At 36.7% G+C, this 17,383-nt stretch overlaps 1 protein-coding gene across 7 annotated transcripts in view; it reads left to right on the forward strand.

The window, feature by feature from the left end:
• Positions 1–17,383, forward strand: part of CCSER2 (coiled-coil serine rich protein 2) — a 160,671-nt gene that overhangs the window by 67,913 nt on the left and 75,375 nt on the right. For 5 of the 7 annotated variants that reach the window (XR_004346138.1, XM_032607899.1, XM_032607902.1 and 2 more), the window contains one exon: positions 7,724–7,886. Coding sequence is in view for 6 of the 7 variants with exons in the window: in XM_032607899.1 (XP_032463790.1) it covers positions 7,724–7,886 (163 nt within the window). In the remaining variant the exon portion in view is untranslated. Of the gene's footprint in view, positions 1–6,889; positions 7,020–7,723; positions 7,887–17,383 lie in introns of those variants that run through there. The other 2 variants (XM_032607903.1, XM_032607904.1) reach the window with 2 other exon arrangements.

Raw genomic sequence — 17,383 nt, forward strand, 5'->3', positions numbered from 1 at the left:
GTGATGTTAAACAGGTTCATTTGCAAAACTATTTAAATGTTTAAAACCTGACTTTGTAGGTCTTAGGTATAACTCTGTATGATCCAATAAGATTGTATACCTATATCCTAAAGTATCTGGTAGATAGGATTTGTCCTTTTTTCCCTTTGTCTTACCCAATTTTTTATTCCTTTATCTCATTTTGATTTTAAGAAAACATAAATTTAGAGAAAAAGAGATATCATTTGACTTGTAAAACAGCAGCAAAAACCGTTAATAAATACTTTAAAAAAATCAATTCTGGGAAAATGGTGACCTGAATGAATCATTCTATCCTTTTTACTCTCAAATCTGGTCTGTCTTCGTCTCTGGATCCCAGTAACTGCTGGAATGGGGCTTTAGATAATCCATGTGCAAGAGGGGCCTGGGTGCTCTTGCCCCCATTGCCATAGCATTTGAAGGATTTTCTGTCTTAAAGACTTGTCAGGAACCAGAGACCAGCCTAGGAATCCTCTGGGGCAAGGGTTGAAATGAGGATCCTCCTGGAAGAAGAATCTCAGAGAGCTGTGGATTCCCTGTTAGTCAACATTTGCCAGGTTTCTTAGGCCTTCCAGGGTCCAGGGATGAACTAAAAAGGGTAGTGAAGTCCTTTTTATACATGTTGCTAGAAAAATGCAAGGATATTTCAGAGAGGGTGGTTGGTTGTTCTAGTGCTTCATCGAGGTACAAGGAGCCTGCTTCCTGTTCACTTTTGTCTTATGGTCAGGGTTTTTTTGTTTGTTTTTTCTTTTCCCCTGCTGCCAGGATGCTGTATAATAATCACTCTTAGAATCTCAGTGGCTTCCAAAATAAACATTTATTTTTCTCATTCATGGATCTTTGTATTAGCTGGGATAGCTCAGACTGTGGGACTGAGTTCAGGTCTACTCCTTGCTTCTTCATTTTGAAACCAGGACTCCTTGGAGCAGGTTGTGCTCATGGCAGATGGCAGAAGGACAATAGGGTGCGGAGAAGCATGCATATAGTATCTCTTAAAGTCTTCACTTAGAACCAGCACACTGGTATTCTACCCACATTCTGTTGGCCAAAGCAAGTTACATGGCCAACCCTAAGAGCAGTGCGACTTGGAAGTATACTCTATTCACAGTGCGAATCTCTGCAGCAGAGGACATTGGATGTATAAGTCTATTGAAGGACAGTGTAGAGCTGAGAACAATATCTACTCTACCACAGGGGTAGAGACTGTTGCATCTTCTTGTGGTTCTGCTGTCACTTGGGATACTCTAGCAATCAGTGCTGAGTTCTAGTCAACTGAGAAAGAAAAATCACAGCCAGTACCCAGGAAGAGGAACAGGGAAAACAGCAGAACTCCCGGGATTAGAGTGGCCAAAAGAGATGATAATGAGAGCACTTAGATTCAATTGCGGCACAATACTTTCTGGAGCTTATTATAAAAGAAGATTTCCCAACAAAACAGTTCAATCGATGACAGAAAGCATAGTTGAAATCTGAATTAGTGACCTGGAAGATCAAGTGGAAAAGTATTTTAGAACACAGAAGAAAAACATAAACCATTAATGATTAAAAGGGAAGAAATAATGAGACTTTATGATCCAGGAGATTTAATGTGAAGTTTTAAGGGCTGGTACTGAGGAATGAAGGATTTACCTCCATGGAATAAATTATCTAATGCATTTTACTTTGACAGAACTATAACAACTTCTCTTTGGAAACCTTAGCTAAACCAGGAAGTAGAGAGATGGCATTGGTCTTAGAGCCTGCCTCATCTTTAGAGCACAACAAAAAGTTATCCATATATTAGGTAAAAGCAGAATCACAAGGCAATTTAAAGTTTCTGAGGTCTTGGCTGGGGACTTGTGAAAAGTAGGAGGGAACTCCTGAGGTATAACATCTCACATATATTATAGATTTTCCTAGGAGAAGGCAAACAAGTATTGATTATTTTGAGCTAATTGAACACGGAAGAAAGCAGAACCTGGATCTAAAATATGTAGCCTTCAGAGGCACCAAAGATAAAACAGTATTTAGATTTGGTACTACTGGGAAGGAGGGAATGACTATTCTCTTTACAGGTCTGAGGTCCTGAATGACTATACCCACTGCTGCTGAGTTTTTTTATTGGCAGGATAGGAATGTTACAAGGATTAGTACAAGGTTTAAGGGGTCTTCTAATATACTTAGACTATTGGTTTTAGTTCCCTTTAGCTTCTGGTTTTTGAAGCTACTATGCAAATTTGGGTAGAGTTTTGGATGGATCACTCTGGACTTTATGGGTTCAGCCCCACTAATTCTGCCAATATCAGTGGAATTTTTGTCAACAAGAAGACTGGCACCTTGTTGAGGTCTTTAGTTTGGGTTTGATTTGGACACAAGTTTGCTGTGACTTTATTATGAATAGGGAAGTCATCTGGGATTTCAAGGAAGAGGCCATGAAGAGAATATTTATCTGGCAATTGCATTTGTGAACCTATTAAGGTAGCATATGTGGTAGCACAGACAAGGAACGAATGTTTTGTTGGTCAAATGTTTCTTGGACAGTTATGGGCTAGGACTTGGGAACTGTCTGAGTTATTGGAGATAGCTACACTGGGTGGTTTAGTGACACTGTGGGGGAGGTTATATAATAGTCACAGGGTTTAAAGTTGATATTATAGTGCCTATATCAATAATATATTTTCAGGGTTGTCCTTTACTGTTTAGAAAATTTTATCTTTGAGTTTAAGGGTAAAACCTGAAATTGGGTGCTTGATTTTTCCTTCAGAACACTTTGACTAATCGCCCACTTATTTTTTCTCTTTTATTTCTTAGGCAGTGCAAGACAGTTTTTCAGTGCCCTGCTATTTATCTAGAAGTGTATCGAGAGACTCCTTTCTCCAGTGTTTAATTTACTGGGGTGGAAGCATCTCGTTATATGTGAAGGACATCATTTTATTCTGAGTCTTATTCTGCTTTTTTCTAAGTCTCTTTCCAAGCACTGGAAGCCTGGCAAGGGAGGAGGGAAACGAGGTCACATCTCTTCCAGAATCTATTCCTGAATGCTGTCTGATGGTGTTAGTCTATCTGTGAAATCTCTAGTGGATTTATTCTTCCTTTGCTTACAGAACTGAATCAGAGCCCAGTCTACGTTCACAGGAAATACTTTGTTGACAGCCTCTGAAAGTCCTTTTCTAACTTCTGATTTCCTCTGCAATTGATGGAGTTCAGGACACACGACCCCAAAATATGGCACCTTGGCATATTGAATATTTTAAGCTGAAGGAGTTTTAAAAAATGGCAGAAGCAGAAAAATCACTCTGATTTCCTCCCCCTCTTGCCCATCTTCCCTGAAACAGGTCATAAAACCGTCATGTGAGGGCCGCCTTCCCCATACCTAGAGGAAAGGAGCATCCTTATCTCTGAAGACAAAGTTAGACCAAGAAGATCCTAACAAACAGGCCTTGCTAAAGTTTCCCCCAGTTTACCACACTTAGACTCCTTAACCTGTGACATTCCTCCTTGACTGTCTACTCTTCATCAAGCCTAGCATAAAAATATACAGGTCTGTTTCTTTGGGTCTTCATTTTCTCATGAAGGCTCCCATGTCACATATTAAATAAATTTGTATGCTTTTCTCCCATTAATCTATCTTGTCAGTTTTATTTTCAGGCCCTAAGAGAGTTGAGAAAATCTTTCCTCCTCTACTACACAATCGTGGGTTCTTCAGTCAACTTTAGGTTTTTCACACTGTGCTTTTTCTATTCTGTTTTTATGCACCTAGATTTCCTTCTAATGTATGAACTAATTGGTATAGATCTGGAGGCCCTGGATTATCAATTGCTAAAAGTATTCTAAATTCTTCTGGAAATTTCTCCCAGTCTTGTTTAGACCTTAGAAAGTCTGTAGCTATGGCTCTCAGCTCAGGATGAGACCAGATCCAAGTCAACCTTAAGGGAATTTTCCGTCTTCTGAAGGAGGGTTAAGAGGTATAGAGTTTTTTAGGTTTCTGGTCAGCTTGAGGGGTATGGAAAGAGGTTAAAGGGAGAGATGGGGTGGAGGGAAATTGAATATAGAATGAGGGAAGAGGAATAAAAGGAAAAAGGACTTTAGATTTGAGTAGCAATTTGGGAGGATCTAAAAAGAGAGACCATTTTCTTTAATATTTTTCTTTTACCTTGGTGAAGGAATCTCTTAAGGAAATTTTGGAATCTGAATTTCTTTTAGTGGACCAGTGGGTATTTGAGCTTTGCTTGCTTTTTGTTCTAAAGTGTCTCTCATATAAACAGTTTGGTTATACCAAAGGCATAGTTGTATTGTTTTATTCTCTTGCTTAGAAACTTCTAATGGTCACTCATTGCCTACAGATTAAAGCCTAGCATTTGGCACATTCATAGCATCATCCTTAGGTTTATGAAATTTCCATAGTATACATTTTCTTAGGGGTGATCTTTCTTCCACTCGTTCTGTTTTAAACTTTTCTCTGTTGAAAAAGATACCTTTCTAATTACTTCCTGAATCTTATCCCATCAAATTATGGTGCCTATTAAATTGCACTTACTTCATGCTATTAATATATTTCCTAAGGCCACTTTTTTGCTAAACATTTTATTGAGATAATTAGTCATATGAGGTCAATAGTATTGTCCTTTACCACTTTCCAATTACTGTATTTTCTTCTGGAAATTTATCTTTCTTTTTCAGTACTAATGGCATTTAGTAATATCAACTTCATGATTTTTTTTTTAGCATGAACTTTTCTCCTTTCAAACCAAATTTCATTTAAAAAACTTTCTTGTTCATATTGTAAAACCTCCTGCATGACACATCCTTTCCAGACTTTCTGATATATAATTTCTTCCTGCTATCTTCATAGCCAGTTGTTAGTCATGGATAGGAATACTACCTGTGTCAGCCATTATCTTCTTAGGACTTTAAGTTATTAGAAAGAATCTAGGGTACTTTTGGCATCATATTTCGTTCTTTATCAAATCAGAAGAAATGGGTATGATGAGTGTTAGACATAGGCATCTCCGTATCCCATACCTTTCAGTTAGCTATGTTAGATTCTCTTTCCCTCATCACAGGGTAGAAGTACTGAAAATTCTGTCTCCTACTCATAGTAAAAAACCTACTAAAATCTGTCTTTTACTTTGGGAGCTAGAAAGCCCCTTTAGAAGGCGTTTATTTATTCTCTATTCCTAAACTCATAATTAGGGTCAAATCTGGTGTGTAGATAGTTTTGATCAGCATATTGGTTAAAATTTTTTTTGGAAAGCTTTTAGGTTTGCCTCATCCTTCCCTATGATATTACACATTCAGAAGGATTTATTTCCTTTCTTAGTCTTGTTTGTCCTGTTCCTTCATTGGTGCTGGAAACTGGCTTTAAATTAACTCCATCTTGTAATTTTATTGGCTTTCCATTTTATTTTCTATGTTATTTCTTTCTCTCTGCCCTTAGTCTTTTCTAAGAAACCACCACTAATGTTATTTTGCATTCTCTTCTTAGTAACATTTTAAAGTGTATCAAAACATGATTGATGGGTACTGCAGGTAGTAGTATAAGCGGGACCCTTCCTTCCTTCAGAGTCTTGGAGGAGACATTTTTCTGAGAGTTTAAGCCCCGCTCTGTCCCAATTCTAACAATAGTGTTTTGTAGTCATGGAAAATATTTGTTTCCGGTGCCTATTTGTCGTTATGCTGTTGGTTGAGTTCATGTTTCAATGAAAGTGCTTTATTTGGAGCCTGTGTGTAGTACCAACAATCTTTAGTAAATACAAAAGCAGCACATCATTTTCTGCATTATAATTTCCCACAGCATTTAACCCCATCTCCTGACTTGTTTTCCTGATTAGTGTGCTTCTTATTACTCTGAGTGCACTGTGTGGATGATATACTAATTATATAACAGATTCTTATTGCAGAATTTCTTTTTTGGGGAGTGAGTGGAATTTTACCTGTGTGAATTAAGAGGAAATATGAATTCAGATTTAAAAGTAGATATAGATTATCCCTCAGCTATACAGAATTTCTTAACCTAAAGTAACATTTTAATGCCATGTAGAAATACTTAAGGAAGTTAACTGAGTCTCTGAGTATAATGTGAATGTCAACTAAAAGCATTTTTAAGCCTTCTTAGGATTATTTTTCAATTTATTTTTCTTTTGCCGTCTTATGTTCTCCTCCTTACTTTTGCGGCATAATGATCACCATGCCTTTATTTACATAACAGTCCGGTTTTCTTTATTGAACTTAAAAAAAATATGTATATCTTAATTTATCCCAATAAGATGATGAGAAATTGTTAGAAATAATTTCAAATCTAAGTCTTCTTTAAAAAATTTTTCTTAAAAAAGTTTTTTTAAAACTATAAAACCTATCTTTTTTTTCCCCAAATTGATTTCTCTAATGGAAATTTTCTAATAAACAAAATTTCGATGTCTTTTAGAACCTTATTTAAATTGTTACTCATATATAAGTAATGTGTTCACAGTGAGTTCAGTGTATATGAGAATTGAACATATACACTTTAATTATATCAACCTTTTTTTTGGAGTGGGGAAATTTGTTTTTATCTGGTATACTGTAATTAAACACTTGCCATGTATCAAATTCAGGTTTAGGTTAAGTTAAAAAAACCATTTAAATAATGAGTTTTTTTTTTTATTTTAATTGGGGAGGATTACGTTGATTTCTAAAGCTTTCTTGTCACAAGGGATTCTGAACATGCAGGATTTGAACTTTCTCATGTAATAATTCTCAGACTAGAGAAACCTTTCCTGTTCCTGCCTTGGGTTAGTGTTTAGTTGTATTTTTAGTAACAGTCTTAACTCAGAGGCTATGTAAGCACTGAGTGAAGATGGAGTCACAGGGTAAACTGGGCTTGCTTCCCACAGGGAGGGCTGGGAGTTGAGCAGGAAGGAAGGCCTGTTTGTCAGTGCCTTGTATGCAACTATGTCTGAGTAGGCAGCAAGCGACACAATGTCTCCCTCGTACAAAGTAACTCTCTCAGTGAGTGCTCAGATATGTGAGGAAAAAGTGTTTGGGTAAGTGAAGGAGAAGCTTGGGGTGTTTCAAAGAAATTCTTTTCATGTTTTTGTGGCATTTAGATTTCAGGGAGTGTACTGTTTGTTGCTGCAAAGTACTGGCTTTGTTTTCAGTGGCATTTTAGAATTTTTGAACAAGCTCTACTGTCGGCAGATTGGAGCATTTTACTTTCTAAAACTGTGAGCTTAATTTAAAAAGTATGATTTGTTTATGATGAAGAGTTAATTTGTACTTCTTGAAATCAGTAAAAATTAATTGTGGCATTCATTTTTAGGAATGAGTTCTCTACCAGACTTAAAATCTTCTACTTTTTCTTGTCATTTTCATTCTGAAGTCAGAACCAACTACTGATAATGATGAAAACCACTTAAAACTGACTACTGGTGTTTAAAATGTATAATGTTGATTTCAAGGATAATTTGCTTGTTTTAAAACAGTGGGACTGTTGTTACTTAAGTGACTGTGATAATGAAAGTTCTATAATTTACTTCAGTTTGAATAATATAAAGTTTGGTTTTCACTGAAAGAACTAGTCATTTTTCTTCTGGAAATCTTGATTTTGTGGTTAGCTAACATAAATGGCTGGTAGTTTTAGAACATTACTTTTATATTTTCAGCAGCATTTAATTATTGAGCTGTAAGTAGTTAGCTTTTATAGAGTTTGTGTACATGTTTCTAGTGTTTCGCTTTTGAATTTGTCTAGTGGAGTGTGACAATATGAACCGCTTTGACCGATCAGACAGAAATGTTCGGCAGTCTCAAGAAGGATTTTGGAAAAGGCCACCCCAGAGGTGGAGTGGACAGGAGCATTACCACCTTAGCCATCCTGACCACTATCATCACTATGGAAAAAGTGACTTGAGCAGGTGAGTCTAATTTCAATTATATTTTCCATCTTATTAGTTTAGAATCATATTTCCACCCACCCCTTAAAACTGTTTTTCGTCTTTGTTTTTAGAGGCACCAAAAAACATTTCAAGTTATATGTGATACTAATTGGAATAATCTAATTTTTTTCTTTTGGCTCAAATCTTTTTTCATTAGCTTTGTCGTGAATATAAATATTTATGTCTGCTGTTTGAACTTTAAATTTTTGTGTGATTTTCTGGTTCTTATTTGGGAATGATCAGAGATGTTGACTTTGTTAAAGTTTATTATGTTTAAGATATTAATGTGTAAAATTAGTTTCAAGTGATTTGTCTTCTTTTGCTTATGTAATAAATTGAAATTTTAAAATTCCTCAAGTACTGTACTAGCATTCTTTTTCTTTTTGAAGTGTACCATAGTCTTTAATTTGGTCAGAGCTTATGTATAGTGTGGCTGTATAGTCATTCAAACCTGGGATCAAACCCTGGCCTGGTACAACTTAGTTTTGTGAGCTTAGATAATTTTTTAACCCCTCTCTACTTCAGTTTACCATCTGTAAAACATACTTAATAATACCTTTCTCTCAGTGTTCAAGGATCAGGGATAAAAGTGCCTGGAACAGTGTCTGACTTACTATAGGCACCCGATGGCAGTTATTAATTTTTTTCCTTTTTACTCTGTCATCTCATTCTCCTAGGGATTTGAGGTCCTTTTGGAGCACATTTACAATACAAATAATAAAATTGGGATAAAGACACAATGGAAGGGGGGAAACTTAAGGCACTGTATAGCTCTTGAAGTAAGAAAAAAAATTAAGATTCCTTGCAGCAAAAGCAAAGAACAAAACTTGATCCATTACAAGATTTATAATATACATAAGATAAAGGGTATGTTTCTCAATTAATTTGCTTTTATGAGATAGAAACCTGAAAGCAGTTGCTTTGCATGATTTCTTATAAGGAGACTACCTTGTGATATAGTGGACAGGTCTCAGACAGCTTCCCAAAGTAGAAATATTGATAAATTCCTTAAGTCTGTATTTTCTTTATGTTCTTCAATCCATGCTACAAAAAACTCTTAAGTGACAAAAGGCAGTTGTACAGTGGATCATGAAACAGTGAGGTCCAACTAAAGATCCTTCTGTTGGTAAAATTTGATGCCAGTATAAAATTTAGAAGATCTGGAAGAATGTGTGGAGTACATACCCTTCCAGGCATTATTTTGGCTGTTCTGTTTCTGGTATCTGGGCTTTTGATAAGGAATGGACATCAGAGAGTTGGTATTATCAGGCAGGAATCTGATGTAAAGATAGTCTTCATTGCTAATAATGAAGATGATGCTTCCTTCATCTTTGATGGTTGGTTTATAAGAAGGTAAATTTAAGGCCAACTTATGAAAATTTAGAAGCCTACCTAAAATATGAACCTTTGCTTATAAGACAAGATTTATTCAACCATTTGAGAAGTATTTTTTGAGAACCTGTTATGTTGAGCTCTGTGCCTAAATTCTCAAGCTGAATGAATTGGAGATGGTGTGAGAGGTGAAAGGTGTAGATTGGTAGTGGCTTCTCAGAGCATTGTTTTGAGGAGGTTAAAAAGAATTATGCAGTGTGTGAGGTCAGTTGGAATCATTGCAATTATCAGGTAGGTAGAAGACTCTTGTGCCTTTTCCATCCCATACAAATTTGAGTAGTAAATACTTCCTGCTGCCAGGGTGTTTAGTGTATGGGAGAGACAGGTATGTAGATAGTTATAATGCAGTATTAGTACAGTGTAATGATGAGAGGTGCCTCAAAGTGTTGTATGCAGGACTCCAGGAGCATACAGGTTTTTGTCTAGGTAGTGATGCATAAATTTACTGTTGAACTGATAACCATGACTGTAGCAATTGCAGAGGATCAATTTCTGTAGAAGGGTGAGTATTCAGATGGAAAAAATAGCATGTGCAAAACCATGTATGAAACAGTGACATTTTCAGAGAACTGCTCTTAGGTTCCTAGCTGAATTGGTAGTTCACTTGGAGGAATGAATAAATGTGATCTCTAACTGTAGATAGCAAAATTATCTATTCATTTTAAGATAAAGGGTGGCAAATTTCAGCTTTGTGAGACTATTAATCAGAATATCCAAAATGGAATGAATTACCTGGAGATAGCAGTCTCTGTCCCTGGGAATGATCAAGAGATCAAGAGATCAATGAGATCTCATTGATCAAGAGATCAGTGAGACTGATTATCTGTCAGAAAAGTTAAGCAACATTTTTCAAAAACTGTATTCCTGGATTTCAATAGGTGTAGAAAAGGGAGACTGATCAGATGAGTATAGGAAGAACAAGTTAATCGAAGTTAATTTTTTTTTTAAAATAGTAGACTCTGCAGTGCCTTTAATATATAATTATAGTACTGTGATGTTGCAAAAGGTGGTACAGGAAAATATATAGCCATTTTCCAAAACATGAGGACAAATCCCTTCTACACAGTGTATTTTGAGGGACTAGTGGTTTGTGGATCATCCACACTTGTGAGTCTCGATGAGGAGAGAGAAATGCACAGAACTCTTGGCGGTTGCTAATCTGACTCAGCGCAGAACTTCCCAACAAGTGAACTGACACATACTGGTTTGTTATGACTGGTTATAGGTTAACCAGTTTATGGATCCCCTCAGGCTTTTGGGTAGCTGTGCGAGGTTTGGGACTTCTAGATTTCTCAGAGCCAGTTATGGGGATGGGTGGTAGAGAGAGAAATCTCATCCAAGATAAGCCTTACTCCAGCAAACCTTAAAACTATTATTTTCTTTCTATACCTTGATTTTAAAAGATTTGGATGTACTAACCCCAGGGCCTTTTAATATTACATGTGTAAAAATTCCTCTTCCCATTCTATGACTTCTTGAATGTTGCTGGTTCCCTTTCCTGGCTGTCCTTCAGTTCCCATCGTTGTCATAATTAATTACAGGATTATGTCTTAATCTGTAATTCAGGGGACTGGTGCTTCAGAACCACTGATCTACTTTCTCTGTATTTTTGTCAGTACTGTTTCTCTTTTCACCTGGCCTATCCTTTTATTCCTCTTTTCTCCCCAGACCTCCCCTTTTCCCTACACCCTCCATTAACCATATGGAATTCTCTCACATCTTAACAAACCCATATCCTTGACTTCTTCACCTACATTCTCCTGATTGTAACTTTTTCCTAAATGTACTAATTCCTCAGTAGCATTCTTATATGAAAGATTCTTATTTTCCAGACACTCTAGTACTGTGCTGTTTAGGGGTGAGGTCTTTGTCTTTGCTCCTCATTGTTACTTCTAAATGAAGTGTTCTTAAGCCTCTTTCATTTGACACTTAGGGCATTTGGCTTTATCAACTCCTCCTTAACGGTCCCAATCCCTAGCTCACAAAAATCTTGGCCCTTGGCTCACTTTCCCTCTTCATTGTAAGCTTTGCTACAACTCTGAGTGTAGCCTCCAATGTTCATGTGCATGATTCATTTAACCTTCTGACTACCTAGTTCCTTAGGAGTCTCTTATATATAAGATCTGTCATCTGAGAATAGAGATAGTTTTACCTTTTTCTATTCAATCTGGATGCTTTCCCTTTTTTCCCCCCCCTGCATAATTGGCTAGAATCTCCAGTACAAGTTAAGGAGTGATGAGAGCAGACATCTTTGTCTTCTTTCTGATAGTAGGAGCAAAGCATTTGGTCTTTCACTGTTCAGTATGACGTTAACTGTGGGTTTCATAGATACTCTTTATCAGGTTGAAGAAGTTCCCTTCTATTCCTGTTTTGTTGAGTGTTTTTTTTTAATCACGAACAGGTATTAGATTTTGTCAAATGCTATTGCTGTGTCTATTGAGATAATCATTTTTCCTTTCATTCTGTTCATGTGGTGTATGACTTTGATTTTCAGATGTTGAATCAACCCTGCATTTCTCGAATAAATCCCTCTTGGTCATGGTATCCTTTTAGATGTTGCTAGATTCAAATTGCTAGTATTTTGTTGAAGATTTTTCTGTATACATTCATAACAAATACTGGTCTGTAGTTTTCTTGAGATGTCTTTGTCGTTTTGATATTATCACATAAATTGAATTGGGAAGTGTTTCATTTCTATTTTTGAGAGAGTTCGTGAAGGAATTTTGTTAATTCTTCATTAAATGTTTTATAGAATTCACCATTGAGGTTATTTGGGTTTTGGCTTTTCTTTGCAGTGAGTCTTTTTTTGTTTGTTTTTGGGTTTTTTTTTTGCGGTACGCGGGCCTCTCACTGTTGTGGCCTCTCCCGTTGCGGAGCACAGGCTCCGAACGCGCAGGCTCAGCGGCCATGGCTCATGGGCCCAGCCGCTCCGCGGCATGTAGGATCTTCCCGGACCGGGGCACGAACCCGTGTCCCCTGCATCGGCAGGCAGACTTTCAACCACTGCACCACCAGGGAAGCCCTGCAGTGAGTTTTTTGATTACTAATTTAATCTCATATATTCTGTGGATGTCTCTTTGGTTTCCTTAGTTTGTAGTGTTGCTCAAGTCTTCTGTTTCCTTGCTGACCTTCTTCCTAGTTGTTTTATCCATTAATGAGAAGGAGGTATTAAAGTCTCCAACTTAAGTATATCTTGTAGGGAAGGTTTGATAGCAACAAATTGACGCAGTTTGTGTTTATCTGGGAATGTTTTAGTTTCTCTTTAATTTTAAAGGATAGTTTCACTGGATATAGGATTCTTGGTTGATAGGCTTTCTTTTAACTTTTTTTTTCTGTCTTTTTTATTTTATTTTTTTTTAAATTTTAACAGCTTTATTGATACACAATTCACATCTAATACAGTTCACCCATTCAAAGTGTACAGTTCAATGGCTTTTTATATTCAATCTCTACTGAATTGTGCAATAATCACCACAATCAATTTTACAACATTTTCATCACCCCTGAAAGGAAACCCTGCATTCCTTAGTCACCCCCCTACCCTACTCGCCCATACCTTCCAGCCTTAGGCAACCACTAATCTGCTTTCTGTCTCTATAGATTTGCCTATTAGGATGTTTCATATAAATTGAATGATACAATATGTTGCCCTTTGTGTCTGGCTTCTTGCACTTAACATGATTTTTCAAGGTCCATCCATGTTGTAGCATGTATCATTGCTTCACTTCTGTTTATCAACAAATACTAATCCATTGTATGGATATGCCACATTTTATTTATTCATTCACCAGCTGATAGTCATTTCATTCTTTTTTAGTTTTGGTCTATTATGGATAATGCTGCTATGAACATTCGTGTACAAGTTTTTGTGTGGATGTATGTTTTCATTTCTCTTGGGTATGCCACCTAAGAGTAGAATTGCTGGGTCATATGGAAACTCTTTGTTTAAACTTTTGAGAAACTTCTAGACTGTTTCCTAAAGAGACAGAACCATTTTACATTCACATTAACAGTTTATTAGGATCCCAATCTCTCCACATCCTCGACAACACTTGTTATTTGACTTATTTATTCTAGGCATCCTAGAGGATGTGAAGTGGTATCTTGTGATTTTCATGCACACTTCCATGATGGTTAATGATGTTGAACATTTTTTATATGCTTATTGTTCATTTATATATCTTCTTTGGAGAAATATATTATCATATCCTTTGCTCATTTTATTTATTTTTTTATTTTATTATTTTTTACATCTTTATTGGAGTATAATTGCTTTACAATGGTGTGCTAGTTTCTGCTTTATAGCAAAGTGAATCAGTTATACATATACATATGTTCCCATATTTCTTCCCTCTTGCATCTCCCTCCCTCCCACCCTCCCTATTCCACCCCTCCAGGCGGTCACAAAGCACCAAGCTGATATCCCTGTGCTATGCGGCTGCTTCCCACTAGCTATCTACCTTACGTTTGTTAGTGTATATATGTCCATGCCTCTCTCTCTCGCTCTGTCACAGCTCACCCTTCCTCCTCCCCATATCCTCAAGTCCGTTCTCCAGTAGGTCTGTGTCTTTATTCCTGTCTTACCCCTAGGTTCTTCATGACATTTTTTTTTTCTTAAATTGCATATATACGTGTTAGTATACGGTATTTGTCTTTCTCATTCTGACTTACTTCACTCTGTATGACAGACTATAGGTCTATCCACCTCATTACAAATAGCTAAATTTCGTTTCTTTTTATGGCTGAGTAATATTCCATTGTATATATGTGCCACATCTTCTTTATCCATTCATCTGATGACAGGCACTTAGGTTGTTTCCACATCTGGGCTATTGTAAATAGAGCTGCAATGAACATTTTGGTACATGACTCTTTTTGAATTTTGGCTTTCTCAGGGTATATGCCCAGTAGTGGGATTGCTGGGTCATATGGTAGTTCTATTTGTAGTTTTTTAAGGAACCTCCATACTGTTCTCCATAGTGGCTGAACCAATTCACGTTCCCACCAGCAGTGCAAGAGTGTTCCCTTTTCTCCACACCCTCTCCAGCATTTATTGTTTGTAGATTTTTTGATGATGGCCATTCTGACTGGTGTGAGATGATATCTCATTGTAGTTTTGATTTGCATTTCTCTAATGATTAATGATGTTGAGCATTCTTTCATGTGTTTGTTGGCAGTCTGTATATCTTCTTTGGAGAATTGTCTATTTAGGTCTTCTGCCCATTTTTGAATTGGGTTGTTTGTTTTTTTGTTATTGAGCTGCATGAGTTGCTTGTAAATTTTGGAAATTAATCCTTTGTCAGTTGCTTCATTTGCAAATATTTTCTCCCATTCTGTGGGTTGTCTTTTGGTCTTGTTTATGGTTTCCTTTGCTGTGCAAAACCTTTGAAGTTTCATTAGGTCCCATTTGTTTATTTTTGTTTTTATTTCCATTTCTCTAGGAGGTGGGTCAAAAGTATCTTGCTGTGATTTATGTCATAGAGTGTTCTGCCTATGTTTTCCTCTAAGAGTTTGATAGTTGCTGACCTTCCATTTAGGTCTTTAATCCATTTTGAGCTTATTTTTGTGTACAGTGTTAGGGAGTGATCTAATCTCATACTTTTACATGTACCTGTCCAGTTTTCCCAGCACCACTTATTGAAGAGGTTGTCCTTTCTCCACTGTACATTCCTGCCTCCTTTATCAAAGATAAGGTGACCATATGTGTGTGGGTTTATCTCTAGGCTTTCTATCCTGTTCCATTAATCTATCTTTCTGTTTTTGTGCCAGTACCATACTGTCTTGATTACTGTAGCTTTGTAGTATAGTCTGAAGTCAGGGAGCCTGATTCCTCCAGCTCCATTTTTCATTCTCAAGATTGCTTTGGCTATTCGGGGTCTTTTGTGTTTCCATACAAATTGTGAAATTTTTTGTTCTAGTTCTGTGAAAAATGCCAGTGGTAGTTTGATAGGGATTGCATTGAATCTGTAGATTGCTTTGGGTAGTAGAGTCATTTTCACAATGTTGATTCTTCCAATCCAAGAACATGGTATATCTCTCCATCTATTTGTATCATCTTTAATTTCTTTCATCAGTGTCTTATAATTTTCTGCATACAGGTCTTTTGTCTCCTTAGGTAGGTTTATTCCTAGATATTTTATTCTTTTTGTTGCAATGGTAAATGGGAGTGTTTTCTTGATTTCACTTTCAGATTTTTCATCATTAGTGTATAGGAATGCCAGAGATTTCTGTGCATTAATTTTGTATCCTGCTACTTTACCAAATTCATTGATTAGCTCTAGTAGTTTTCTGGTAGCATCTTTAGGATTCTCTATGTATAGTATCATGTCATCTGCAAACAGTGACAGCTTTACTTCTTCTTTTCCCATTTGGATTCCTTTTATTTCCTTTTCTTCTCTGATTGCTGTGGCTAAAACTTCCAAAACTATGTTGAATAAGAGTGGTGAGAGTGGGCAACCTTGTCTTGTTCCTGATCTTAGTGGAAATGGTTTCAGTTTTTCATCATTGAGGACGATGTTGGCTGTGGGTTTGTCATATATGGCCTTTATTATGTTGAGGAGAGTTCCCTCTATGCATACTTTATGCAGGGTTTTTATCATAAATGGGAGTTGAATTTTGTTGAAAGCTTTCTCTGCATCTATTGAGATGATCGTATGGTTTTTCTCCTTCAATTTGTTTATATGGTGTATCACATTGATTTGCATATATTGAAGAATCCTTGCATTCCTGGGATAAACCCCACTCGATCATGGTGTATCATCCGTTTAATGTGCTGTTGGATTCTGTTAGTATTTTGTTGAGGATTTTTGCATCTATGTTCATCGGTGATATTGGCCTGTAGTTTTCTTTCTTTGTGACATCTCTGTCTGCTTTTGGTATCAGGGTGATGTTGCCCTAGTAGAATGAGTTTGGGAGTGTTCCTCCCTCTGCTATACTTTGGAAGAATTTGAGAAGCATAGGTGTTAGCTCTTCTCTAAATGTTTGGTAGAATTCGCCCGTGAAGCCATCTGGTCCTGAGCTTTTGTTTGTTGAAGGATTTTAAATCACAGTTTCAATTTCTGTGCTCTTGATTGGTCTGTTCATATTTTCTGTTTCTTCCTGATTCAGTCTCAGCAGGTTGTGCTTTTCTGAGAATTTGTCCATTTCTTCCAGGTTGTCCATTTTATTGGCAGAGTTGCTTGTAGTAATCTCTCATGATCTTTTGTATTTCTGCAGTGTCAGTTGTTACTTCTCCTTTTTCATTTCTAATTCTATTGATTTGAGTCTTCTCCCTTTTTTTTCTTGATCAGTCCGGCTAATGGTTTATCAATTTGGTTTATCTTCTAAAAGAACCAGCTTTTAGTTTTATTGATCTTTGCTATTGTTTCCTTCATTTCTTTTACATTTATTCCTGATCTGATCTTTATGATTTCTTTCCTTCTGCTAACTTTGGGATTTTTTGTTCTTCTTTCTCTAATTGCTTTAGGTGCAAGGTTACGTTGTTTATTCAAGATGTTTCGTGTTTCTTAAGGTAGGATTGTATTGCTATAAACTTCCCTCTTAGAACTGCTTTTGCTGCATCCCATAGGTTTTGGGTCGTCGTGTCTCCATTGTCATTTGTTTCTAGGTATTTTTTTGATTTCCTCTTTGATTTCCTCAGTGATCAGTTCGTTATTAAGTAGTGTATTGTTTAGCCTCCATGTGCTTTTATTTTTTACAGATCTTTTCCTGTAATTGATATCTAGTCTCATAGCCTTGTGGTCGGAAAAGATACTTGATACAATTTCAGTTTTCTTAAATTTACCAAGGCTTGATTTGTGACCCAAGATATGATCTATCCTGGAGAATGTTCCATGAGCACTTGAGAAAAATGTGTATTCTGTTGTTTTTGGATTGAATGTCCTATAAATGTCAATTAAGTCCATCTTGTTTAATGTATCATTTTTTTTTTTTTTTTTTTTTTTTTTTTTTTTTGCGGTACGCGGGCCTCTCACTGTTTGTGGCCTCTCCCATTGCGGAGCATAGGCTCCGGACGCACAGGCTCAGCGGCCATAGCTCAGGGGCCCAGCCGCTCCGCGGCACGTGGGATCTTCCCGGACCAGGGC

Source organism: Phocoena sinus, chromosome 16 (assembly GCF_008692025.1).
Source record: "Phocoena sinus isolate mPhoSin1 chromosome 16, mPhoSin1.pri, whole genome shotgun sequence".
NCBI classification, from domain to species: domain Eukaryota; kingdom Metazoa; phylum Chordata; class Mammalia; order Artiodactyla; family Phocoenidae; genus Phocoena; species Phocoena sinus.